Source organism: Ornithodoros turicata, chromosome 6, assembly GCF_037126465.1.
Source record: "Ornithodoros turicata isolate Travis chromosome 6, ASM3712646v1, whole genome shotgun sequence".
Lineage (NCBI taxonomy): Eukaryota > Metazoa > Arthropoda > Arachnida > Ixodida > Argasidae > Ornithodoros > Ornithodoros turicata.
In genome coordinates this window covers 51,846,864-51,874,839 of record NC_088206.1, presented here as the reverse complement: position 1 = coordinate 51,874,839, position 27,976 = coordinate 51,846,864, and the positions used below count along the sequence as shown (strand labels likewise).

At 45.5% G+C, this 27,976-nt stretch overlaps 1 protein-coding gene across 1 annotated transcript in view; it reads left to right on the top strand.

Annotated features, from left to right (window-relative positions):
• LOC135398620 (calpain-A-like) overlaps positions 1 to 24,920 on the top strand; it is a 58,037-nt gene extending 33,117 nt beyond the window's left edge. The window contains exons 4-14 of the mRNA XM_064630006.1: positions 2,693 to 2,762; positions 2,823 to 3,084; positions 5,482 to 5,647; positions 7,767 to 7,871; positions 10,640 to 10,731; positions 11,067 to 11,144; positions 11,349 to 11,512; positions 15,162 to 15,322; positions 18,704 to 18,915; positions 19,369 to 19,402; positions 24,825 to 24,920. Of these exons, the coding sequence (XP_064486076.1) occupies positions 2,693 to 2,762; positions 2,823 to 3,084; positions 5,482 to 5,647; positions 7,767 to 7,871; positions 10,640 to 10,731; positions 11,067 to 11,144; positions 11,349 to 11,512; positions 15,162 to 15,322; positions 18,704 to 18,915; positions 19,369 to 19,402; positions 24,825 to 24,827 (1,347 nt within the window). The 3' untranslated portion in view covers positions 24,828 to 24,920. The remainder of the gene's footprint in view (positions 1 to 2,692; positions 2,763 to 2,822; positions 3,085 to 5,481; positions 5,648 to 7,766; positions 7,872 to 10,639; positions 10,732 to 11,066; positions 11,145 to 11,348; positions 11,513 to 15,161; positions 15,323 to 18,703; positions 18,916 to 19,368; positions 19,403 to 24,824) is intronic.
• The last annotated feature ends 3,056 nt before the right edge of the window (positions 24,921 to 27,976 follow it).

Below are 27,976 nucleotides of genomic sequence, written 5' to 3'. Positions count from 1 at the left end.
CTTCTGCTCAAGTTGGGAAACGTTCCGGTGAGTTACTCGTATAGTGCTTTAGAGAGAGACGACAACCGTTTTCACGCATTGGAATCGTCCTTATACTGATTGTACGAGGGGTGTTCAAGTCAAATCGGGACTTTCTGTCTCCTGAGTGGCTTGAGTGTACAAATGGCTCGCGCTACTTCTTTTTCGTCATTTTCACACGCGACAGGCCTCCGCGTTCACCACGTGGTGGTCCAAAGTTTGTGCAAAACAGAAGACACGTGCTGGACAAGATGGGCGAAAACGAGGTGAGCGCGCACATCGAACAGCGAATTGTCATGAAGTCTCTCGTCAGAGCCGTAGCGAGGCGAGCTTGCGCCCGGGACAAGGCACACCTGAAGCGCCCCACCCCTCACTCACTGCCGTCAGAATCCTTGTAAACCAAGAAAGAAAACACCCATTTAGATTGTCGAGTCTGTAAGCTCAAATTCTCTTCATTCCTACTTATAGTGTCCTACCAACCTGCCAGGGCTTGCCGTTGTGCGCCCTCTTTGGCGAGGGCGCCCAGGGCGGCTGACCTTCTCGCACCCCCGTCGCTACGGCTCTGTTTCTCGTGAATGAAGGCGTAAAGTCATCTGAAATCCACAGAATACTTCAGGCTCAGTATGGCCACGATACACTTAGCCGCAGGAAAGCGTTTGAGTGGTGCAAACGGTTCCGAGACGGCCGTACGTCAGTGCAGGACGATCCCGGCCGGGGCAGCTCAGAGCATAAGCACTCACTCACCACGAAGAAAATAGATGTACTCCTTCGATATAGATCTGTATGATATACCAAATGAGGAGTGCAGTATGAAATACTGAACGAGAGACGTGCAACACAAGAGTTTGGCACCACAGAATAACGAATGTGAACTGTAACACACATGTATTAGCCATATAGACACGAAACAGGTAAAAAGAGTGAAATAGTACATACGTCTAAATTCGAATCCAAACCGGCTTGGACGTTAGTATCGAAGTGTCCAATATTGACCACCACACACAGCAAACAGAAATGCAAATCCGAAAAGTCACAGTGCCTACAAAAACCACTGCAAGTTCTGACACATCAGTACCATGACGCCTCAATGCACCATTTCGTTGAAAGCATGTCTTTTCCAGCGTTCGAACGTCAAGCGGCCAATTTGCACGGTTAAACTGCAAAACAAATAGACGTACGTCGCAAGCGACTCGCCAGACCAGCAATATAAGGAGTTGTAAAGCACCATGACCTCACCTGTGTTTCAGTCACAGTGACACGCCTTACTACCAGTCAAGCTGATATGCAACCTGAAAATGATAAAGAATTCGCTGAATTTTTCTCCCTCGAACAAAGTTTATGTTAAGCCTTACCGTATTCAAGAACATCTCTCACGGCCGTGGGTAGACATACTACCGAATGCATTCAGTCCGAAAAACCCTTCCGAAAAGTATCAATCCCTTGATAACTCTGAGCTTCACACATACGATCTTCAACGTCTCAGTCACCGTGAAAACTTCACGAAGGACCGAACACAAACCTGCGTTCGCCAAACTCCAAACCGACGCGTGAAAGGCCGCGTAAGGGTACAAGGGTGCGGCAGAATCAAACGTGTTCGCAAATAATTTGCTTACGTTGGTGACGACTGACGACTAACGAGAGGCAGAGTTCACCTATTTTACATCATCTCTGAAGTGTACATTTGAGATTTAATGTGTTTAAACGTTTAAAAATATTGGGAACTATGTGTCCTATATGCGCCGATGAAAGTACACGGCGGCGGAACGGTCGAGGAGAGGAGGTGTAAGAACCTCGCGGAGAAGCGCGCGTTACCACTTCTCCGCGAGGTTCGTACACCTCCTATACACCTTCCTCTCAAATGAAGGGGAAACAACCATCTTTTCTCCTTTATGAGGAGTAAATCTGATGTTAAGAGTATAAATGGGAAATCTACCTTTTTCACTCCATTAGAACACGTTTTCGAATAACAGCACACCGCAGACCCTACAAAAACTATCCACAGTGTAGCAACTAGTAGCAAATAGTAAAAAAAACAAAGAAAAGTAAAAGCGCTGCTGTAGCCCCGCCTGCTTTATTGTTGCAAAAAATGCGCGCACGGAAGGTCTCCTGTTTTACCTTTCTTGCCCCCGCTTTGACCTCAGTGCTGGTGACCACCGTGTCATCACGAAGAAAGCAAAAGAAATGAAGGCGGGGACATTTCCTCCTCTAGCCGCACATTTCGCGCGCTCTTTTTTGCGACAATAAAGCAGGCGGGGCCAAGCAGCACTTTTGCTTTTTTTTTCGACTATTTATGTTGCTATGCTGCGCATAGTGCTAGTCGGGTCTGCGGTTGGGTACTCTATTTGGTCCGTGAAGCACTTCATATTTCTGGGAAAAAAAGTGAGGTTGGCTTGGAAATTTTCAAAATTCGATTAGAAAAACAAATTTACCTCAATTTATTGGGGTTTATTTGCGCCATTAGCAAAGCATTCCTAAATGGCGACAAATGCTTCCAGAAGGGAATTGCCGGAAGTCCCACAATCCTCCGGCCGAGTACGTCGCCAGTATGAATTTTTTTGTCACTTTAGGTGAAACACCCTGTATATAATATGATATTGTATGTACGATTACAGGTATTTACGTAACCTCAATCCAAAAATGCTGTCACAAATATGACTGAAATATTTTCTTGCAGAACATGGTGGAGAAGCCGCAGTTTTTCGTGGACGGCGTCAGCAGACATGATATTTTTCAAATGACTGTTGGTCAGTGCAAAATGCATTCACTGCACGTTCCGTTATTTATGAGGTATATTTGCGCGACAGCTGACTGCTGGTTCGTGGCCGCACTGGCGTCACTGACGGAGCACAAGGAGCTGTTCGACCGTGTCGTCCCCCAGGGCCAGAGCTTCAAGCGAGGCTCGTATGCAGGCGTATTTCACTTCGTTTTCTGGAGGAACAACCGTTGGGTGGACGTCGTCATTGACGATAGACTTCCGATGTTTGAAAAAGAAGGCAGCTACATGGGTGTGATGTCCAGCGTCAGGAATGAGTTCTGGGGTTCTCTGGTGGAGAAGGCGTATGCCAAGTAAGTTTACACAACTACTCCGCGATAGTCCATGCTACCATATGGGAGAAGTTACTACAGCTAGACAAACTACCGTCCCATAAGGCACATGACTATGCGTGAAAAGTTCCGCAACATTCACGACGCGTAATAGTGTTCTTATGTTAATATGCCCGTTTTCGGGCCAAGGAAACGCTTGTGTGAAACCAGCCTTGTTGCCACGTTTCCCCCGAGCGAAGGTTTCGGAAAGACCGCCGCGCGAGAGACAGATGAGAATTTCCTCCAAAGCCACTGTGATCACGAGACCACAGGTGTTTCACGCCTTCTCCCGCCGCATAGTGGCGCTGGCTGTACGGCAAAGCTTCAGTGCGTCGTGTCTATACAAAATCCTTACTACTGTCACCTACGACCAACCAAGGAGGACACAGTGTAGCCTTTCAGTGGGTCCCTGAACCCACTGAAACCTTTGCTGAGCCTTTCAGTGGGTTCGGTGGAACTCAAGCCGGTGCTTCAGGTGTGTGGCCATCACCGTCGTTGTCCACTACAAGTTGCCCGCTACAAGCCCACAGTTTGAGATAATTCAGGAAGCACAGGGCATGCAATCAATGAAAATAAACTAGCATTCGACAAGTCAGGAGTCTCTCAATTTGGCTCCTCTTTGTGCCGGTCCTGGGCACCCACGGGTTCTACTATTCCTGGTTTTCGTGCCTGACGCTCGTCATTCCGTATTCCGAAACAACTAGACCAGTTTTAACAAAACACACATTTATTTGGTTCACCGTATTGACTAAAGTCTGACACAAATATTCACCGTGCGTACCGAGCCCAAAGCGTTGCGTTCATTGACTGGAACCAAACAAAGTTCGAACTTTCAAAATACACACACAGTCTACTCGTAGATGCGAGCGATTTCACGGTGAGCATCTTCTTCCGTTGCTTGCAGTGCATCAAATAAGGTTACAACGAAACGGAAAATGCTTGCGTTACACCGACACCGCTCCGTTGCCACTGCATTCGAAAATCCGACAGTGCTCAAAAGTGCTCCTCAGGCGTCAGCCCACTACTGCATTCCAGTTCTGAACTGGGGAGGCTGTGACTGTAAAATACTTGTGTCGGGAAACATCACACACATAAAAAAATCCGCGAACACATTTCTTCCTGGACAATACAGTCATACGGTGCTGTCAACCGACACCGTCGAGACGCTGCCACCCTTCCCTTCTCGTAACTTGCCCGCAAGCGAATGCTATCTCGAAACTTTGCCAACCGACCGCGGAGCGCGCAGTGTTCGTCGGCCATTGGGTATCAACTCTGATATCTGACGCAGTAATGCCACGTGATTATGACGTAGAACATTATTATTATTATTATTATTATTTTAGAGCCGGTTCCTCGTTGCTAACTTGCAATGCGGGGATTCGAAAGATAATAACTGTTTGGTAGTTCGAGAGGCATATTTCCAGCGCACGTGGCCCGAGTCCGAAAAGGCAATTCAAACTCCGAAAACCGTAGATGATACTGGCAGGCTAGCTTCTTAGTGAAACTGAGAGCTTTACAGTACAAGAACGTCAAGTAAAATGATTGAGGGTGGTCGTCGCATACAATTGCATCAAAATGTGCCCTCAAAGAGTGATTGTCGCGGCAACACATTCCAAAGAAAGCCTCGAACTGCAGAAAGAGGTAGAATGGAGATATGTATTTCGCAATCTAATATTTTCAACTGCGACAAAACAATCATTTTGCCAACAGTGTCAGACAACAACAACTTTATTGCGAGATGATGAATAGGAAGTTTCATCGCCAGGGCCGATACCCCCAGTATCCGACAAATTTCCAACGCATTACTGGTTTAATGGTTAACAACGAGTACGATTGGTGGGACAGATGGAGGACATGTACATTGAACATCCTGCGTCTGTCCGCAGTCCGCAGGACAGTCAACCAGCCCCTCCTGACCGTTTATCACTTATTGTACCAAATCCGATATCTTCATTGCCCAACGCAGCATTCTCTAAAACATGCAAGTCGTCCGCCAAGCCTCTTCTTCAGCAGATCAAACCGTGCTACGGCAAAGAGTAATTTTGCCGATGTTTCCTAAAACCGCTTCTTTTGGGACTTGGGCAATATTTCCATCCTAGTGGGTAGTAAGCGCGTAAGGGGATGACACCTGTGTCTGCTGGCTTGGGAAGGTTCCGTAATATGTGAGGGTAGCCCTGTGGGACTGCGGTGGCAAAAATACCATTCGCGAACCGGAAAGAAACATAGCTAAGAATCGCAACCATCTTACAGAATCTTATATTCGTGTTTTCATGAACTATTCAGTGTACCTAGTTGTTAACAGGGCTGTGCTACAGATGTGGAGCATACTGTTAACTTACTGATCTTAACTTATTTGAGTGTGTACTTGGCCAACTGCAGGTTACACGGATCGTACGGATCATTGCAAAGAGGCAACGGCAGAGAAGCTCTGACAGATTTGACTGGTGGTATCCCTGAGCTGATCGCTGGGATACCGCTGCCTGAGGACACGTGGAACACAATGAAGAGGGCCTTCGAAAGAAAGTCCATCATGACAGCATACTTCGTAGGTTACATTTGATGGTAGCTAGACAAATTAATGCAGGAAACGCCCCAGTATTGTTTGTCCGATGGCTGGATGTTTGTCCCAATGCTGTTTCTCTTTTCGTTCTCCGTTCGAAAGGAACAGCTTGACACAGGGTGATTCCAAAGTGCGAATAATCCATAAGAGCACAAACCCGGCAAGCCCGCTGTGGAATGGTTAGCAAAATAACTAACTTGTAACTACATAGTATGTGTCTATAAGTAGGTCATAATATACGAGCCGCTGATGATCGTTTATTGGGGCTGAGTGGCGCTGTGCAGGGATGTGACACGATTGTGAGAAATCTTACGAAGACGACAAACAAGAGCTATAGAGCGCAAGCTAAGTAAGAGCGCAAGCAAGGAGTAAGAGCTATAGAGCGCAAGACACGGGCAGCCAGGTTGTGACGCGTGTTTTGAATATCGTTTATTTTATCTTAAATCGGGTGCTTAGCCAGTCGATATGTCACAACCACCACCACCTATTCGTCGGCATGAAACGTTGCATTTTTCTCTCGAACATCTGGTCGACTTTTCACTACACACTTCTTTGGTCGGCAGAGACAGTGTGTCTCGGCGAGACATCAGCGTTCCATGATGTCAGCGACACCTGTGGATGTGTCTAAAGGAGTCCGTGTGGAGGTGTCACCAATTGTTCTGGACCAGTTATGTTTGTGATGATTGTGTTCACACTGGGGATATGCGTTCAGGCGCCTGTATGCATATGCGTTTGACATACGCCTCTGCTGGACTGAACACAAGCATGCGAGAGCCACTGAGCGCCTTGGGTGAAGTGTTGGCGTTATCGTGTATGATTGAGTCTTTGCATTAATTTCGTGGATTGTCGCACTATCACGGGTGTTTCCGTATATACAGGGTGGGTGCAGGTAAGGTAGCCCCACACTCATGCACGTATGTCGTTGTGGGTCTACTCTATCTGCACGCGCCCTGTAGGTGAATACGAGCTCTTGGTTTCGCAGTGTGGTGTTACGTCGCATAAATCGTGCCTCCTTTTTTTCTTGCTCTGTTCATGTGTTTCACGTTTACAGCGGTCATGTTGGAAGCCATGTCACACAGATGAGAACAGCCTCAAGACGCATGCCCCGAAGCGTAAACACGACCTTATGGTTGATTCCCCTCTTTCGGGTCGATGCGCGCGTCGGAAATGCGTCGAGCTGTGGCCATTTGAGCTTCGGGTATTTTTCACTTATACATGCACTTTCTGTCTTGTACTACGGCCTCCACAGATGCCCCGGTCACAAGCATTGATGACACGCCGAGACACACTCTGCGTGCCGACCCAAGATTGTGTCCTCCCTGCAACACGCTGATGAGACCCAACTAGGACGAGTCCGCAGCTGGGATGGCCCGATCAACTTACAAACATATTCTCCACGTGCAGCCATAGAGCTTCGGTTATTTCTCGCTTGTATATGCGCTTTCTGGCTTGCACTCCATACGTGTCCTGGTCACCATGGAGCGCTTAAACAGACGACGCGTTCTACGCGGGCCAGACCATGCAGCTGAAAGTTGTTCACGCTCGTGTATCCTCCTTCATGAGTAATTTTTCGGTGCTCGTAATTAGTCAATTCAACTTGAATAATGAACTAAGTTTTTATTACTCTGGAAGCAAAGGTGTGCAAAGGTGTAAATTGGAACTGCACTTTGTGGTTGGTCCTCACGGAGTTGTTCATTGCTCGAGCGTGTCATTCAGTTTGACAACTCTTTCTCTGAACATTCATTGATAGCATCGATGTTGTTTACATACGTATCAAAGGAGAAAAAGGAAGAAGTTGATAGCTCTGTGGTATCGTGTTTAGCATTAAAAACAGAGAGGTTCAATCTCCATTCAGAGCAATTTTCCGATGCAACTACAATATGAGGACGTGCAGCAGCAAGTGCCATGTTACACAGCACAAGCACTAAGCCAAATAAGAGACCAGTTTTCGGGTTTTACCCTCCCTGCAAGCATCCCCGTTGAAATTCATTTTGCAATGAAGAAAAAAAATCGTGGGGGCAAACAAGCTTACTGCGCATGAGTTTTACGCCAGCATCTGGCATACTTTTACTGCCTACAAATAGTACGTTTTCATTCCTCGCAGCAGCAGCAGCGAAGAAGAGGAGAGGGCGATGGTGGACCAGGAGAGATAGAACAGGACGACGGCCTTATGGCGAATCATGTCTACAGCGTGACGGGACTAACTCAAGTAAGCGTAATGGGCATGAGTGACAGGAACTTTGGCGGCATTGAGTAAGGCAGCTTTTGCTGTCAGTCATTTATATGCATGTTTCGTGTGGCAAAAGTGTGGCCGCACGCCTGCGTGGAGAGTGCAGTTTGTAAGTCTAAAGGATCTCTCGGAATGAAACAAGTGGATTCGTACGACAGAAGTGCACGTGATCCATTCTGCTGTGCCTTAGGTATCCCTGACCGGGGTGCTGAATGCTGATACATTTATCATTAAGAAGGAGCATGAAATTGTTGAATACAACGACAACCATATATTATGGAAACGTTGACGTCGGATGTCCTGAAGTAGCCAGTCCCGAGTAGCTCGAGACTAACATCTCCATTTTTTCTTTTAAAAATCAATCAATCACATAGAATGTCTCCCCGAATGTACAGCACGCAAAAGGGTGGGTCGTTCCATGCCAGAGAAGAATGATCCCATTGCATTCAGAGAAGTGCGCTCTGATATCGTGGGAAGGCTTAGTCAGCAAACCTTAGACATGCCAAAGTGGGAAAACACCATACACTATTCGTAGCGGCGTGAGGCTGTTCCGAATCCATTTGGTCACTCTTGGGTCATTCCATGCCAAACGTCCCAGACTTTCCGCTCGACCATCCCCGACTTTTTTTTTTCAAATAAATTGTGATTGATTGCTCCCATGCTGCCAATGCTCTCCCGCCTTGTTTTCGCCGCAAAAATTTTGTTCGCGCTGTGGCCGCCTCTTAAAGATTGCGCATGTGACCTATACCTAGTGAAAAAAAAAAATTGCTTTTTCGCAAATTGCAACAAAATCTTTTCTGATTGAAGGCATAGAACGTGTTAAAATATTGTGAGGCGCGCAGACCTGGAAGAATACGTAGAAAAAAAATTATCAATTTAGGAAATATTGCGTTTTACCACATATTGGGCCGTCAATCGCACACTGAGGTGGTCCTGATAAGAATATGAAACACATTTCATTTGATAGTACGCCCCTTGAACTTGAATGTCGCAAAGCTTCATCGAAACACTTTTAGTTTTGAGAGCTAAAAAAAGAAAAAAGGATTCGAACCTGAGCACCCCGCACTCATCTGTCGTTACCCCACAAGGCTTCTTCAGCCCATGACGCATCGTTGCCGCCGCCGCCAAACACACGCGAGAGTGGTCCAACCCTATTTGCTTTCTTGAGCAAAAAAAGAAAAGAAGCGTATACGAAGAGGGGAGACAAGTCCTGTAGATCACATAAACAAAATACAGAAACCGACACTGAAGATTTTTGTTTCAGTTTAACTTGTACAAGCTTTCGCGTGGAGGTCCACGCTTCCTCGGGTACTGTGTTCTGTATTATATTCTGTATTCTGTATTTTGTTTACAAAAAAAGAAAAGAAAAGAATAATGAACTATAGGAATGAATCTTTGAAGCTTCAGGTCCTCACGAGGAAGGCCTACTGCGGCAACGCAGTTCAGTAGAAGCACAGGGCCCAGACATGTTCTTCCGTGACAACGGACTCTGACGAATTATTGAATAACAGTAATCAGTACGAGAGGTACGCCGTTTTGACGTCTGGTTGACGTATGAATGTTCCTTCTGAGTTAGCTAAGATAAGCAGAGGACGTAAGCTGGAGAGCTTCGCAACCGGAGAGAAAGTCTCGAAGTAGTCGACGTCGTGTACTTGAGGTGTTCCAACTGCCACAAGTCGTGCTTTCTACTTTTATATTTAGCCTGTGGGACCTCTTTTTATCCGATATACACCCATTTCAACTTGATGACTTTCATATCGGATTCTCGTGGTACGAGGGTCCATGTTCCCATTTGATGGACCGAAGTAAGTTCGTCTCCCATGGCACTTTCCCATTCTTTCCGTTGTTGGAAGGTGAGCGCTTCAGCAGAACTTTGAGGCTCTTGGAATTTCTCCTCGGCGTTGCAGTAGCTCTTCTTGGACGGGTCAATTTGTAGTCGGCCAGGTCCCTTTGTTACACGTGCGAACCGGTGCAGTTCAGTAACTGGCAGATTGTCAACAACTGGCGTTGAGTGTGTCGGAGTTCACCTTCTCAGCAGGAGGTAACACCTCTGCGCACAGAATGCATTCTGTCTTCCTTTAGCGCCGACATCACGAGGTATTTCTCCAAGAAAACCTTGCAGTCGTTTCCAGAAAATATTACTTCATACGTTGTCGGCTAGTTTACCCACAAACAAACCCCATTACTGAGTAGGACGTGTATATAATATGGTTAACACGTTCGACAAACTTCAACTTACTGTCTACGAAAACACTTAAGTCGCGAGTTACGAGTGATCTTTTCAAAGGGGTATCTCCCAACATGTACGAGAAGTCAATAGAAGAACGTTTCCTGGTAAAAGACATTAGTCATGTTTTCGATGCGTTTAAGATCACCCCGTTCTGTCCACACCATAATTTTTCTTTGTTAATTTCACTTTGAAGAACTAAGCCATCTTTTGTCGAAGCTATAGGCATGTAAAGCTTAATATCATCACCGTACAGCAGTATCTTCGTAAAATTTAAGTTAAAACATAGGCCGTTAACAGATACGTTAAACAAAAGAGGCCCAAGTATTGAGCCCTGGGGAACCTCATGTACAACATAATATGGTTGCGACAAACAGCCAAATTATTCTTGGGATCTCAAACGTTATTCTTGGGATCTCAGGGCTGCAGGTACCAACTTCTCGATTATTAACTCTGTTTAATGCAGCAACTTGTTTTTTCTTACTTTACAATGTGCAGTACACAAAAATGTTTTCCGCAGTTCAACTTAGAAGGCACCGAGCAGTTAGTGAGGCTGCTTCGCCTTCGCAACCCATATGGCCATAAGGAATATACCGGACCTTGGAGCGACGTGTAAGTTTGTGGTATCTTTTCTCGTAAATAGCCATATTTTTTAGTTACCAAATCAATGAAAGGGGTTCACCCAGAAGACGCAAGGTAATTCACTATCTAACTGTGGAAAAGCCAAATGCTGTCGGACACCCGCATTCTGCCCATTATCCAAATTGACACCGACGCACACGTTAGTTTTGGTAAGCGAATGTTCTGCGCACAACAGCAAACCAATGATGGTAAGCCGTGTTAGTGTAACTTAATTGTTGTCGCGCTTGACCGGTGAACAAGCGGCGCGGTTCCCATTCTTTCCTCTGTGTGGCTTTTTTGATGACTGTCAGGTCTGCACGTTTCAGATCAGAGCAGTGGAAGAAAGTTTCGCGGGCCAAGCTCGAGGAGTTGGGCGTTACTGTTCGAGACGACGGAGAGTTCTGGTATGTCCTACTGTTCACTTTGTGCTCCGAAAACTGTTCACGTCTCGGCTGCGTGGAGAGTCGTTGGAGAGCCGGCTACTCGAGTTCGATTAAATGTCCAGGAAAATAAATAAAATTATAATTGAAAAATACAATAGCAAATAAAAGAAAATAGCAGCCCCGTGTCACGTACGTCACATGTTTGTCACAGTGAAATCGTTGCAGGATTGAAGCGGACTATTTCCTGAAGCGCTTCATGTTTGTGGAAATGTGTCACCTGAATCCCGCCAGTCTGGAGAAAGACCCCGATGCAAAGTGTTGGGAAACAGCAACATTCGAAGGAAGCTGGGTGACAGGGGTCAGTGCGGGAGGATCAAGCCCGAGCAACGGTAAATCACAGTCACTGCTTCGAGGCATGTGAAACGGCCCCGTGCACTCGTGACAGACGGTTTAGGCTCGCTGAAATGTTTACCCCGAAATACTGCTGAACTCCCAACTTATGCTGGAGTACAAGCAGTGCACGCTGAAAATTTTTCGAAATATAGCTATTATAATTGAAATATCTGTTTGTTAAATATGGCAAAACATTGTGCTAGGATGGTCACTGCAAGTGCACAATGAAAAGAGCGCTGCACAGACAGGGTCAAAAAAGACCGAGACCACGAAGGTGGTCACTAGCAAGTACGGAAAGTTTGCTGAAAACAACAGTTCCTATAACCACTACCACAGGAAGTGCAATCATATGTTAGATATCTCTTTCTCATACTCTCTCTCCGCATCTCCTCACCCGATGTGGCATGGTTCTCTCCTCGCCGTCTCCGAAGAGAGAATGATGGTTGTTACAGAATGTGCGAAGTGGCCCAACAGGTGTGAAATAGTGATAGACGCCCGTTGAGCCTCACAGGCCTTTATTGCCCCTCACCAAACCTACCATCATGGACACGCATGTCATTCAGTCTCAAAAACGCGCAGTCCACTTTCCAACGCAAAATGCAGAGAGTTTTGCGAGATCTGCAGCCTCGTTCAGACTAACGTGGTATTCGTGCGCATACCTTGATGACGTTCTAACATAGGCCAAGTCGTTTGACACGTTTGCGAGTCCTCTCCAAGGGATCTTCCAGCTGCTGCAAAACTATCGCCTATCGCCTGAAAGTTTACCTGGACCTCGGCAATGAGTTCATCGCCCCTCTTCATCGCAACCAGAAAGAGATTGTCGCTTTCGTTCGAACGGATTTGGCACAATAAGTGACAAACGGTCAGGAGGGGCTGGTTGACTGTCCTGCGGACTGCGGACAAACGCAGGATGTTCAATGTACATGTCTTCCATCTATCCCACCAATGGTACTCGTTGTTAACCATTAAACCAGTAATGCGTTTGAAATTTGTCGGGTACTGGGGGGAGGGGGGGTACAGTATCGACCCTGGCGATGAAATCCCTGTGGCAAATGCCTGTTGGCAAAATGATTGTTCTGTCGCAGTTGAAAATATTAGGTTGCGAAATACCATAGATTGAGAAGTTACCCGTCAAAAAGAACTCGTTACAAGTTAAGTTACCCTGTGCAAAATGTAACTAAGTTAACAACGAAGTTCTTCAACCTGAAATGTAACTCGGAGTCACTGAGTTACTTAAAAAAAGAACGAGTTACTTCCAAGTTACTTCTGACACAAAAGAGGATTACGCAGGTGCAGCGCACGTGAGCAGTTGAGTTAGACCTTGAGTTGCCTGCGGAGGAGTGCAACACGCTTAGATAGTTTTCGTTTGTGTCCAACAATAGACCTTTCCCTCTTTGTAAACAAACGACGTCATAGTGTTCGACAGCGCCACCATTTGGTAGATCTGAATTACGCTCGAAGCTAGAGGCGAACAAGGTCGCGCCCGAAAGCCACGGTCTTGAGGGGATTACGATATGGTCTCTTAAAGGGACGCGACCTTCGGTCCTACTTTTCTTTCAATGGGAGGCAGCTGTGGCAATGGGAGGCAGCAAGTGCCCGTTCGTGGAACCCAGCCCTCTCCTTCCGATTCGTTTCGGTTTCAATCTGTTTACCAATGTCACGATGACGTGCTCTTGTAGAGGTCTATTCGAACGCTTTGCATCTTACCCCCTGTGGGCGCACAATGGTTCAGCTTCATTTCAATGGCAGCGGTAATTACTTCCTGAATAAAATACTGCCACTGATTGAATATCACGTTTCATGGCAAAAAATGCCATGAAGGAACCGGAGAGAAAGCAAGAAAATATGTAGACGTGAGTGAAAAGCGAGTTAAAAGTAACTTGGAACTTCGCTTAAGTTACTTTGGCAAAGTTACCTGAAAAAGGAACGAGTTCCTCTGAATGTTACCAAGGCGCAAAAGTACCGAGTCAAGTTACAAGCTACAAAAAAAAAAAAAAAGAACTTAGTTACAGTAACGAGTTACCTCGAACTCTGGTGTTCTATCGCTGTGTTTCACGTGGTCATTGCCTCTCCGACCATGGAGCCGCTTTTGAATCTGCACAATTTGCTCGACTCATGTGCTTACGTGGAGTGCAGGTGCACTACTCCACAGCATACCGGACTGAAGGGAATGAACTTTTTGAGAGTAGTAATGGAGCTTTAGTCGCAGTACTCCGCAAACTCTTGACTGAAAATAGCCCACCATGAGATACGAAACTGCAAGAAGCAGCGTTTGCTGTCAACACAGCATTTAACGCAAACACCCAATTTAGCACATTTGAGCTTCTCTTCGGCCACCTCCCTAAGCTGCCAGAACAACTTCACGCCCTGGTTACTCATACATTCCTGACGGATCGATGGCGTCACGTTCAAAGCCACCGTAGTTCGGCCACTTCCAACTGCGATGAGGCACTAGTCTAACGCAATGAGCTGTATGATCGGACACATCGTTCACATTAATTCACTGTTGGCGACTTTTTGTGTGGATCCCTCGTCAGCAGCCTTCGTCGAGGACTCGAGAAGTTGTCCCCTCGTTTAAAATCACCTATTGTGTCGTTGAACATCTTACACTCCGGCGACATTCGAAGCTGTCGTCCCGGTGTCACGCCAAAGAAACTATGCCATGGTATTCCATGAATTGTCTTCCTTCCACTCACAATTAATGCACACGAATCAACTAAGCCTACTCCTAATGTCATCTGTCTGCGCCGGGTCCGGGATAGTGAAATCGCATGTTATGGAGGCAAGCGCTGCAACAAGACACGGTTACTTGTCCGTCGGCTTCTCACCGTCGCGTCAGCAGGAGGCTCGCATTATATTTTTTTTTAATTTTCAGGTTTCCAATCCACCTTTGCTCGTCTAATAAATATATAGTACCCAAAAAACTATAGAACGTTATAATCTAAACATAACACAAGCGCTTGGCAGCTTTTCGAGTCGTAAAACATATGCTTCGGTAAGGAGATTGGCGCGAACGTGCAGTCGATATCGAATTTCTGCGAATTTTTTGGAATGTTCCTAAGAAAAGTTCGAATTTCGCGAACTCCTGCTAACTTGAACCTCGAAACATTCGTGATATCACGAGTTAGGATATGGTTATGTAGCTTCACTCTGTACTCTCTCTATGACACAGGCCCCTGGAAGCACTAAGCTTTCTTTTCGTTAGGAAAGCATAAGTCGAGTCTGTCACGAGTTATCACTGGCAATTGCCACTAACTAAAGAGGACGACGTTCTGACGAAAGTAGCCTAGCGAGGTAATTAATGTAGCTATGGCGGGCTATAATGTAGCGGAAGGAAAGTCAAATTCCAAAGTTTGGACCCCACAAGCCGAAGAACAAGTATAGGCAACTATACACAAGCTATAAACGCCGTAGTTTCAAAAGGAAAGGAAGGAACCACAGAAAATGTATTAGCCGTTACTATATAGGAAGTGCTTCTGGGCACAGTTAGTGACACTTATTTAGCATGCAAGGAAGTCTGTGGAGTCCCGTTTGCCGTGCGTGCCTATACTGCATGTCATACAATTATCTAGGATGGCATCCAGGAAGTGCTCTTTCATGGCTTAGCTTGTGTGTGACTATAGTATTATGGTATTATATGTGCAGATAAATACAGCACCAACCCTCAGTACTTCGTAACTCTTCGAGGACCGGACAGTGAAGACCAGGATGGGAAATGTTCTATGCTGGTGTCACTTAGACAAAAGACAGAACGAGTCGCCAATGAAGGTGGAAATTGGCTATACATCGGAGTTGCTATTTTTGAGGTACAAACCTGCTTTCAATGGTCCCTCTTGTGTGCCTCCTGTGTTAGATGATGACTTTATGCACGTATACAGCGCTCAGTGGGCCTCAATATACAGTTTTTGCTTACAAGCTGCACGAGATTGGAGAGGAAAAAAAAAACCTCTATGAGAGGGGAATAAATACCGTTCTTGCAGTTGATTCGGCCAGGCAGACATCCACTCGATGAAAGGATGTCGCAACTATAAATGCCTAACATTCATAAATTAACGCTTCAATTATCGGCTTTCGGGCAAAAGTGAGATAACGATGGCAGACAATACTCATTGAAAGCAATTCTACTTCCTAAAAAAATCCTGAAGCTAAGGGGGATCTATTTATTTGGCAGGAAAAATCGACAGGATGGAAAGTCATTGTTCTGAGGCTGCAACATGCAAACATACTAGACGAAAAAAGCGAAAACTTTACTGACTTCTCATCGAAAAAACGAAGCCGTACACGTTCAATACTGTATAATACTGTCGCACTTCCTGTTCCAGTTCCTTCCAGTCCTTTTTCTCTCCGTCTGTTATCGTGACAACGTTGTCTTTCTTACTGCGTTTATTGCAAACTCAATTAAGAGTACGCATCTTGACACACATTCAAATGGTTCAACAATACAAACACAACACAATTCTCAAGTTGCCTGGGAACATGAACAGTTGAAGTATGGCAGTCATCGAAAAAGCTAGGCAGCGGCGGGATTTTAACTACGCATCTCTCGACTAACGGTCGAACGCCTTGACTAAGTCGACTATAAGCTGGCGTCTACTTTCGTACGACTTGTCTAGGAGCCTCGTTTGACTGACAAGACACACATACACAGCAGTGGGCGGAAGACTGAAGACACAATATGACTGAAGACACCACGAAGCGCTCGTCGTGTGTGTTCGTGTTGTGTCTCTTGCCCATTGCTCTGCATCTTCAGTATGGAGTTCATCCATCAGCTCGCCTGCGTCTATACCATTTTCTCCTTCGCTAGAGGAACGTGTGACATTCATCGTATTCGGCTTATCTGGGCTGCAAAGCTCCAATCATCTCCATCACTCTAAAGCACGTGGCCCTCTAGCGAGGACTGAGTGCTGTGCTTCATGGTGCCTGAGGCGCATGGTTTCAGCTTATGCTCATTTGCATAGCAATATTCGGCTGTGGACATCTTTCAACACACGCGCTCATTTCAAGATTTAAAAAAAATAAAATGAGATGTCCTGTCAACGACGATTGTCTCCTATTTGCTGTCTCACTTTTTTCCTGAAAAACACTAGTTAAAATGTAATTACTTATTTTGGTTAGTTAGTCACCTAGACTTTACTTACCCTCTTCGAGACGATATCCGACTGGCTGTATAACTAAACTACGTAAACGGTATCTATGCCGCTCTCATTTCTTTAAATATGGTGCAGCCAAAAAAAAAAAAAGAAAAGGGAGGACCAGGTATTGCAAAGGTGGCTGCGCAGTGTATTGAGATGCGCCGAGATCTTTGTGTGCCTCAACTTCCTAATTTTGACATCATAGCTATGTAGATAAGAGTTACGTCTATGTATATCGTTATGTTATAACTATCGATAACAGTTACGTCAAAATTGGTTCGCCATTGTTAAAGGGATTGGGACACTTTCGTAGATGTGGCTGATTACATCATGGACGCGTTGTACTGCACACCAGAATACTGAAGAAAAAGAATTGAGCCTCTGTATGCAATAAGGGGATGAGTCGAAAAATCCCAAACCGAGAAAACTGCAAGTGAATATTAGTAAAAGTAATTGCAGATGAGTTTCCTCGAATAACGCAAATGCAAAATGCGTAGCATATATGCATGTGTCTACTCTATATGCATGCCCCGTTAGCATCGTTGCCGGATGTATGACTTAGCAGAAATTGAACAAAACCCAGGAGTATGACTTATCCCGTTTTTCTAACACTGCACGCGCAGGGTTTTCGTGCAGGAAAAAACACTTAGTTGGACTTTCATGGTGACACCAGGATGGGCCTTCGAAGTTACCTTTGTGCAGTGGAGCAGCCTATATCGTGATTATCGAGTTGCAATCTTGAAAATAATGTTCTGTATGGCCAGCAAAATATGACTTATTGGAATAGTGCGCACGTTTTTCCGACAACAACGCTCAGTAGCACTGCTGACACGGTCACGTGAGGTAGGAAGAACATGTTTTTCGAGTGGAAGTGGAAGTTCATTTCTGCATCGTAGCAAACTGTAAGCTACACCATTTGTATGCGTGTGTAGAAAAGGAGCCTGATCTGGCTGTCCATCCCATTGACACGTATGCTTTTTCCGTTTCTTACCCTCCTATAGCGAGCCAAGAAATTACAATACGGTCCTAAATTTTCTTTGACATGTACATGCTGGCATGTAGGTGTCATTGCAACGAAAATACTAAAAACGGCATAATTCGACTTATCTCCATATTGGAGAGGTTTTGTTCTTCTACGTGTCGTACTTAGCCAGACACAAGCCCTCCAACACATTTCCGAACAAGGCCCCGATGTTACAGATAACTAAGTGTTGCGCCCATTGTTGTTGGCAGCGGTACGCACGTGACTTCTCGTTTGCCGCCTCACGGGCAGCTGCGTGCGCTGTGACGTCAGAGCCTCATGGATTTCGGTGCCCATTTTCTCCGCTTCTGCTACTGTTTTCGCTGTGAAACTTTCAATGCTGAATCATATTGGTGCAAAGAACCGTCTGTTACGTTTATCCGGGATAACGTAAGATGACCTGTCTCAACCCCTTTATACCCCCAACCATACGCGAGTGAGGCACTGTGTGAAAACTGTAGGAAGCTGTCAAATACAAGATCAGCAATGTGATGACAGCAACTCAGAGGAATCAGATACTTGGCGTATCATATTTTCGGAACCATTATCGTAAAGACCTTCCAGTCTGCTAAATCTCTTCTCATCCTTCCGATCCCCTAAACTTCCCTACTGAACCGGCGCCGCGATAAACTAACAAACGAGGGGAAGCAGTACGTGTGACGCGACCCAGGCACTGAGACTTCAGAAGTTGCTTTAAAGAAATGCTATCTCATTTAGGACTCGCAAACATGTGCGGCACGCCTCCCTGACAGCTGAAATTACGAAAGGTTTCCTTAGATATCTACTGTGTTCCAGCTGCTCATACCTATGCTATACTGGACACCACAAAAGTAGATATGAAATCAGTTCCCGATGAAGGGTGGGTCCCTATAAGATCCGCTGTATGACGCATTTTGCTCGAGTTTTCGTCAACCTCGCATCGTTGCCGTGGGACCTCAATAATGTAGCATAAAGGTCCTTCCATATAGGCGGGGCAGTATGTACGAGCCTGATCATCTGCATTATGAATCTACAGTAATCGGTTTCGTCCTCAGGTGAAAGACCCAGAAAAATGTGAAAAGCCTCTACCTCTTGACTACCTGATCGACCATACCATCAACCTCGGTCAATATTGGAATTCGCGAGATGTGACTAACCGTCAGCGCCTTTTGCCGGGGACATACTGCGTTGTGCCGTACACGAAAGAACCGGACACTGACTGCGACTTCCTGTTGCGTATATTCACTGAGCAAAAGAGTGAGTGCAGGTAAGACTCCAATCATGTGATTGATGTACTCAGAACGCAAGAGCTATTGCACTAGCGAGAGTGAGAGGGATGGGGCCACATTGACAACACTGGTACAGCTCGAGACAAAAGTTTACGGAACAACGAGGTGCAGCATTTCTCCATTGGAGCGACACCCCAGCACCAAACAGGAACGGACACACATACGGAGAGATGGATAGAGTATCCAGTCGCCCGTTTCTTATTCGATGTCTTCCAGATAGCTACCAAGGGCGCTGCGATGGAGAAATACGCCTGCGCCCTGTTCCGTAAACTTTTATTCAAAACTGTACGAGACAAATCTCATAGTTTTCCCTCTCCCACGGGCAAACTCTTACGGGGGGGGGGATATGTTTATTAAGAGAAAGAACTCTCGCGAACTCTTCCGATGTCCATAGCTAATATATTTTGCTAACTGCTTCGTTTTCATTGCAGAGAATGCGATGGAGGTAATGTGTGTGCTCCTAAGGTGAGTCTCGTTCGTATTCAAGCATACGTTTTCGTACAGCGCATCGGAATTCCGCAGCCACCCTCTTTTCATCATGAATGAGTTTTTTCTAGTGAGTTGTAGTGCGTCAGCGGTTTCTTGAGTAGTTTTGGGCTGTTGGGTGCTGAGAAGGGAGCCTGCAGAGCCATGTCTGGGTTACATAAGCAGGATGGGGAAACCCAGATCAATATCTGTGTCTATGCGCTGGACAGCGAAGTGGGATATGTTTCCATGTCGGCGGGTCTAACAGACGAGCGGATGGGGGATTACCAAAAGGAGACAACTTACCTAACCGCTGTTACAACCCTCGTCCTCGTCACGCGCTTTATGAACGAGATGGTTCTGTCACTTTAAATACCTGGAGCACAAGCCGGTTGTAGGGATTCTAAAATAATTTCGCTGAGCACCAAAGATCTTGGGGCTGCGACAGCCTGGTTGTAGGGTAGCAGGGTACTGAACGATGGGCGCTATGTGAATAGCTAAAATTCGATAGAGATATTATGTTGCAAAAATACGGTAGGGTTGGTCCGTAACTGGGAATCGATGATAACCCCCTAATTCGTAGATGCGGCTTCAACTGGATTCGACTTGCAGCTGTATTGAGACAGCGCAGACGCGCGCTTTATAAATATTCCTCGACTGGAAATGACCCTCGAAAAGAGCTCGGCCTGACCGAACTGGAGATAATTTCAAGTCGCAGACTTGAACGCACGTCAACATGATCAACATTGTCAACATGATCAACACGTCAACATGGTCAACAAGCGATAGGATCTCTGCTTTCTAATTCACTTTTCCCCTGTGGGATGTTGTGTTGGTCGATATGTACTGTTTCCCAAAAATTGCGAGACCGTTACTTCGTGACCGCGCAAATCCAATGGAGACTTACGGCTACACGCAGTTTCTCGCGCGTTACCAGTTCACGAAGCAGATTGTGCGAGAGCTATTAGATATGTTGCCGCTCAGGATCAGCGCTAACAACAGGGGATTATTGCTAGCGGAACGCATCACTCCTACCTTATCGTCAACAATATTCGCTTCCTTGCTACCCGAACCGCACCGAAAATGAGACAACCACCATATCACAACAAAGGAGGAGCTCGCGTACGGACGAAGAATACATGTATTTTCTTTTTTTTTTTTTTTCTTTTTGGGTGTGGGGGAGTGAGAGTGGAACGTTCGCTTTCTAGCTTTCAACGTGGCCAGACGCCTCTGTTCGTATTAAATTTGCTTTTGCTCTGTTTTATCCTGATCCCGACTTCTTCTTTCTGACAACAACCGTTTCCATGCCTCGTGTTTCGCTGCCACCGAGGCAACGTGTGACTTTTTGCACTCCAAAATATTTTTGTTTCTCTACTAAGTTAATGAGAATATACTTTTCGTGAGCTATAAACTGGGGCGCTGACTTGTTTGAACCTTCCATTTCTCGCAACTTGGAACGAATTGTCTTGGATTACCATCAGGTGCGCATGCAGTAGCTTGTAACACGTTCCCGCAAACATTTTACAACGGCAGCTGTTAAGGGCTCAATTTCGTGAAGATCCTTCCCTGTACGTCGCATCACCGAAAACCCACCGAGCCGTTATCTCGTTTCTCGTTGGTCACTTGCAACCTCGACGACTCCGGCGGGATGGTAGAAGGAGCCACCGCCATCCTAAAGCACATCGATCGACTTTGACGAAGAGGACATACCGAGGTAGTTTCTCTAGAAATCGACGTCTGGAGAGGTACCCAGCATCGAAGGGATGGGGGGAGGGGTATTTGTTTCTGAGTGTATGCATTTGTAGCAGAGCTGTATGGGCAATCTCAGAAATTGCAGGGAGTGTTGCAAAAAAAAAAAAAAAAAAGAGAGAGAGAGAGAGAACGGGAAGTGGGGTGTAGGAAAATCCGGAAATTACGTCTTAAAATCGACGTGTCAATGATGACCGAGACATGCTGTTAGAGCGGGACAGACTATTTTACTCATTCATTGTATCACCACTATTATCTAAGCAGGGAAAGTAAAAGAGGAGGTGGTGTTGCTATCCTTATGGACAAGGGTAAAACAGGTTGTGAAATGATCGATGAGTTGTCCGTTTCAACCATAAATTACGAAATGCTGTAACACAAACTTATTTTTGTTGTTGTATATTGCCCTCCTCAAGGAGACACTCGTCTATTTCTGCAAGCTCTTGAGAAACTGTTGTGCCTTGTACACACACATGGTTATACCCTGATATTGGAAGGAGACCTTAATATAGACCTACTTGGACATTAAAAGACACAGAGAGACTTTGTGAGCGCTTTGCACTCGTATACGGTGCATATAACATTATCGATGCTCCAACGAGGGTAACTTTAACTTCGTCCACTCTTGTACATCTTTTTTATAACAAATTCTTCGGAAGAAATAAAAAAAAGGGTGGTATCATTAATCTTGCATTCAGTGATCCCGTGCCAATATTTCTCTTCTTGTGGACATATCTTGTGGACATAAAGAGCAAAGAGAATCATGGCATCGCTGCATTACTAAAACCAGCTTTGAGACATTTAGAACGCGTATTGAAGGTACATGCTGGCATGACGTTCTGAAAATCCCGAAGGCAAACGAGGCCTATGAACTATTGTTTGAAATGTTTATTGGCATTTACAATGCTACATTTCCACTGAGGAGAAGACAAGGAGAACACAAAACTAGAAAATCCTGGATGAAAAGCGATCTTATGAAGCTGTTAAAAAAGAGGAATAAGAAATATAAGAAGTTCTTTATAAACTAGAAACATACCCCTGAGGAGGTCACCCCTGAGGAAGGAGCCGAACTGGCTCCGAAACGTCGGGTATCCCCGTCCTGTAACTTGGTTGGAGATTTTCGTTACTATCATAGTTCTCACCCAACCAGACACACTTGTGTCGAACATGTTTACTTTCAACATCTAAAAGAGATTAAGGAGTTCCACAACTATGTAAACTCTGAAATGAGGTGCACAAAGGCACAATAATACGATTCGCTGTTTTCAGATTGCTCACTAGTAGATCTATTATGGAAAAAACTAAACCATGTACTTCAAAAAAAAAAGCCATGCACAAATTATCTTCAAAGCATCATAGCAAATGGAACTGTGTTGACACGACATGACGTGGCCAATGAATTGAATAGGTACTTCACATCGCAATATCCTCAGATGCCTCGAGCCACAGGTGTTCATCTCTGATATGACAACAGACTCAATATTTTTATCTCCAACAGATGAGACTGAATCCCAGTCAATATTTCAAAATTTGAAAAACACGACATGTACTGATATAGAGGGTGTCCCAGCTAACTGCAAACATATTTAAAAAATATATATATAACACTTTTTCCAAGATGAAATCAATTGCAATATAGCATATGCTGAAGGGCACTCTCTAGGAGGGCATTAGCAAAGTCCAAAGGCAATGTCCTAGTTAACTTTCATTAATTAACTTTTTAATTATAAAAGCTACAAAGTTGTCCCTATGAGAACATCTGTTCGTTTCGATCACCTGATATCGTAGCCGTTTTTAGAACAAAAATCCGTTCGATAGATCGCCCGCAAAAAAAAAAAAAAAAATCGTGAAGGAACGCCATTTTTTTTATTTTGTTCATTGCGCTTCTTAGAAGACGCGTCTTTCCTTCACCCCCAATGTGAGAGGGAGAAAGAGCACACTATCGCCTCTCGCGTCCTGGAAAAAGATTAAAAGGAAACAGAAAATGCAACCCAAGATAAGGCCAGTTCCGATAGAGTCACCCGATACATTTGTTTTTGTTTTGTTTCCGAAAGTAGCTCATCTTCGACGCATGAGGCGGCGCTGTACTCCTTTCCCCTCTCACGTTGGGAATGAAGGAAATACGCGCCTGCGAAGATGCGCAATGAACAAAATAAAGAAAAAAATGGCGTTCCTTCACTAATTTTTTGCGGGTGATCTATCGAACGGATTTTTGTTCTGAAAACGGCTACGATATCAGGTGACCGAAAGAAACAGATGTTCTCATTGGGACAACTTTGTAGCTTTTATAATTAAAAAGTTAATTCATGAAAGTTAATTAAGACATTGCCTTTGGACATTGCTAATGCCCTCCTAGGGAGTGCCCTTCAGCATATGCTATATTGCAATTGATTTCATCTTGGAGAAAGTGTTATATATATTTAAAAAAAATATGTGTGCAGTTAGCTGGGACACCCTGTATATGGTCTGCAAGTCAGGCCGCTCCAATACGTTATCCAACTGGCAGCGTGGAGGGTGTCCAACAGCAGCACACTACGAGTGAGTTTTCACAGTCAGCTGCTAAGCTCCTCGATTCTGCTTGGAGGCCAGCCACACGAGCGACCTACACTTCGTGTTGGAAGAAATTGTCTAGCTGGTGTGGTGGGCACCAAATTGACCCCCTTTCTCCCTCTGTAGTGGACTTGATCAATTTCCTGGCATCCCTCCATGATCAGGGCCTCTCATACAGAACTATAGGATGTTACAGGTTAGCTATTTCCCAGTCTGTCCCTGGTCTCAATGGGGTGAACCTCGGAGCGCATCCTCTGGATACCAAGTTACTTAAGGGTTATTTTGAACACCTCGCCTCCTCAGGCGAGGTACTCTGAATTGTGGCCAATTTCAGAGGTTACATCGTTTCTCCGTTCCTTAGGCAACAATTCCACTCTTCCATTATACACCCTATCATACAAGCTGTGCATGCTGCTAGCTTTGTCCACGGCAGGGAGAACAGCAGACCTGTCTTTGATTTCCTCACAGGTACTCAACAAATCCTCTACAGGTTGGACACTGGCATGTCAGGAGTAAGGAAGACTTCCCGTCCAGGACACCACTGTAATTCAGCGCTTGTCCCAGTGCTAACTGCAGGCAACCTCCTATGCTTAGTTTCATGCCTTCAACGCTACTTAGAGAGGGCACGATCCATCCGAGGCGGAACATCCTAGCTCTTCCTCTCCACTCGCAAACCTCATAGAGCTGCTTCCAAAGACACGATTGTTCAGTGGTTGAAGCGAATGTTGAAAGCAGCAGGCATAGACACCCAGCGCTTCTCACCACACTCTACTCGTGGTGCTGCTACCTCGACTACCCTAAGAAAGGGGGTCTCAATTGCTGAAATTCTAGAAGCGTCAGATTGGTCGTCCGAATCCACTTTCAGGCGTTTCTATTGCAGGCCTAATACCGCTACAGGATTTGGTGCACAGGTGTTGAGCTGAGCGTGGAACATGCTAAGTGAACCATGATAGTAAGTGCCGTAAAATACTGAAATGTAATTATCAGTTTTAACGAGTGGTACTCACCTGAAGTTGAAGCTGGAATTACATGAAGTATTTGGAGGCACTTACTATCATGGTGTATAACTCCCACTCTGGTTGCTCTCCTTTGGCATTTTCTCATGGCTATGCCTCTATCTTTCCAGTAACCCCCTCCACATTTCGCGGCACAGGAAGACCGCAACCACACCAGGATGGGCGGAACTGAATGAGATATCAAATAAACATGTCCGCTTCAACCATCTCGCCCCATGTCTTTTTCTTCTGAGTTACAAACTCGGGTTCGTCCTTCCGCCAAGAGCCAGATGAAAGGGATTGCCCAAACAGGGAAAGGGGAAAAGGAGCTCAGGGTTGTTTTCTCAATCTTTGAAGTTGGCTATTCGTGGTGGAATTTAGAGAGAAATGCTAAGTGAGCCATGATAGTAAGTGCCTCCAAATACTTCATCATGTAATTCCAGCTTCAACTTCAGGTGAGTACCATTCGTTAAAACTGATAGTTATAGTGTGTACCTGTTGCCTTGTTCGTGCATTGTAGTATTCAGTCGTAGGGTCATGGCGAAGAAAATGTAAAGTGCTTGAAAAATAAATGTCGTACAAATTCGCGAAGATAGATAAGCTTCTTTGGGAAAGAAGACGAATAAACTCTGTTCTGATAATGAGATCATGTCATTCAATTGCAGTGTACCTTTCGACTTTAGCAAGTTTATTACATCAAAAGTTATCGAATCCTAGCATAGCAATGTGATGGCACTTGTTGGAAGAGACGCTGCAATTGGCTTGTCATACTTTCGGGACCGGTATCGTGAATATCTTCCTATCTCCTGAAACTCGTTTTGTCTTTCATCTTTATTGTAAGCTTCTAATACGGTGTTCAAGTCAAACCGGGACTTTTCATTTTGCACAAAAGTAAAATGAACTTACAGGCGAGAAATTAGCTTTATTTTTCAACGTAATCTCCAACTGCACTAATGCACTTGTCCCAGCTTTTCACGATGGCTTGGATGCCAGCAGCGTAGAAATCCTTACCGGCGCGTAGCAGCCATGATCGGACCGCATTCTTGACCTCGTCGTCGCAGCTGAAGTGGCGGCCCCCAAAGAACACCTTCAGTGGCCCGAAGAGATGGAAATCGCTGGGGGCGAGGTCTGGACTGTAAGGGGGATGTGGCAGCAACTCCCAGCCAAGTTCTTGTAAGGTGCGCGTCGTGAGATGCGCGGTATGCGGGCGTACATTGTCCTGTAGGAGGACTCCTTTGGTGATGAGGCCCGGCCGCTTTTGCTTCAGCGCCTTATGCACATCTCTGAGAACCTAGCAGTAATATACACTATTGATGGTGGCACCACTGGGCAGAAAATCAACATGAAAAACGCCAGCCTTATCCCAGAAAACCGTGGCCATGACCTTAGCCGCAGACGGGTGCTTCGGAACGTCTTGGGAGCTGGCGATCCCGGATGCTTCCGCTGTTTGATGCGCGTTTAGACTCAGGAGTGAAATGGTGCACCCACGTTTCATCGCACGTGATGATCCGATCAAGGAACGGCTGTCCTTCAGTGTCGAAACGGTACCGTAGCTCTTGGGAGATTTCAAGACTTCTCTGTCGGTCAAACACGGAGAGCTGCATCGGGACCCAACGATCACTAACTTTCCGAAACTGGAGGTGTTCATAAATGATAGTGTTCAACGTTCCCACAGAAATGTCATTCTTTCGAGCCAGTTCGAGACATGTTATCCGTCGGTCCTTGAAGATCAGGCGCTCCTTAAATTGGATGTTCTCCGGAACTCTGACACTGGGCTCTGAGCCACCCCGGCCGGGATCGTCCTGCACTGATGTACGGCCGTCTTGGAACCGTTTGCACCACTCAAACGCTTTGCTGCGGCTAAGTGTATTGTGGCCATACTGAGCCTGAAGTCTTCTGTGAATTTCAGATGACTTTACGCCTTTATTCACGAGAAACTTGATGACAGTTCGCTGTTCGATGTGCGCGCTCACCTCGTTGTCGGCCATCTTGTCAGCAAGTGCCTTCTGTTTCGCACAAACTTTGGACCGTCACGTGGTGAACGCTGAGGCCTGTCGCGTGTGAAACGGACGAAAAAGAAGTAGCGCGAGCCATTTGTACGCTCAGGCGACAGAAAGTCCCGGTTTGACTTGAACACCCTTCGTAATAACCCAATACCGGTACGTATTTGCATGAATTCATGCTATGAACATCGCAGAGTAGCACTTCTCGGCCTGTGAAGTGGGTGATTGGCGATACTGAGTGTGCAATAATAGCACGATTGGTGTAATAACAATAATGGTACCGTGATGTTACAAGTAAGATTTGTCTGCCCAGTGTGGCGACATGCATTACGTGCCGCAGGGTAGGACTGCGGATAATTTGCACGTTCTTCTGACGTGCGCCGGAAATCTCCGACACACGGTGCTGGAAGCAATGTTTACCTCCCCCACATTTTTCTACCGCCCTCGGCCGGGATCACATTGCTGTATTGCGGGATTAATGACTGTAAAGTATGCTTGTTGGGAGGAAGCATGACTAGTCTAGACTGAAAAAGACATGTCTAGACACTAGACATGAAAGTCTAGTCAACCTTCCTCCTGCTTCAGGTTGACTTGACTCGACGCGACGCTGGGTCAAAATGACGCCCGACAGCGTTTACGTAAGCGGCACGAACTCGACAAGCCACGTATTGATTCATGTAAACGCGGCTTATGTGTTGCAGAGATGGGTGCGAATCCAGCCATCATGCCATATGTTCCCCGCAGGTGGGTGTAGTAAATTCGCATAGGTCACAGACCATCTAGGTCAAAGGATTCGAGCTCCAAATCGAGTAGCGGACCGCATTCACCTTGGGAGACATCATGGATGGCCGGAAAGGAAATAAATGACCGAAATTATTGTAATACCCCAGCATAAAAAATATATACACAAAAAAGAAAGAAACAACACCAGGAGCCACGTACTTATTGGGGTCTCTTTGTTTGTAACAATTAATCACTGAAAAACTTCAATTGGCACACCAACAGAAATAAATAAGCTGCCTCTCCAAATCGGGCACTGGAAATTGAAAGGCTGTTCTAGGCCTTTGTACATAGTTCTTCACGAATCCCAACGTTCCGGAACACTGAAATTGTCGTATTTAGACACTGTATTTTTGCCTCTGCTCACATTTTCAACGTGAAAAAAAGAAAAGAAAGAAAGAAAAAGAACAGACATTGAAAAATAAGAGAAAGAGCGGTAATTATAATTTTATTACAATGATCCGTGTCCATTGAATGTTCCATCTCTATATTTCTTTAAT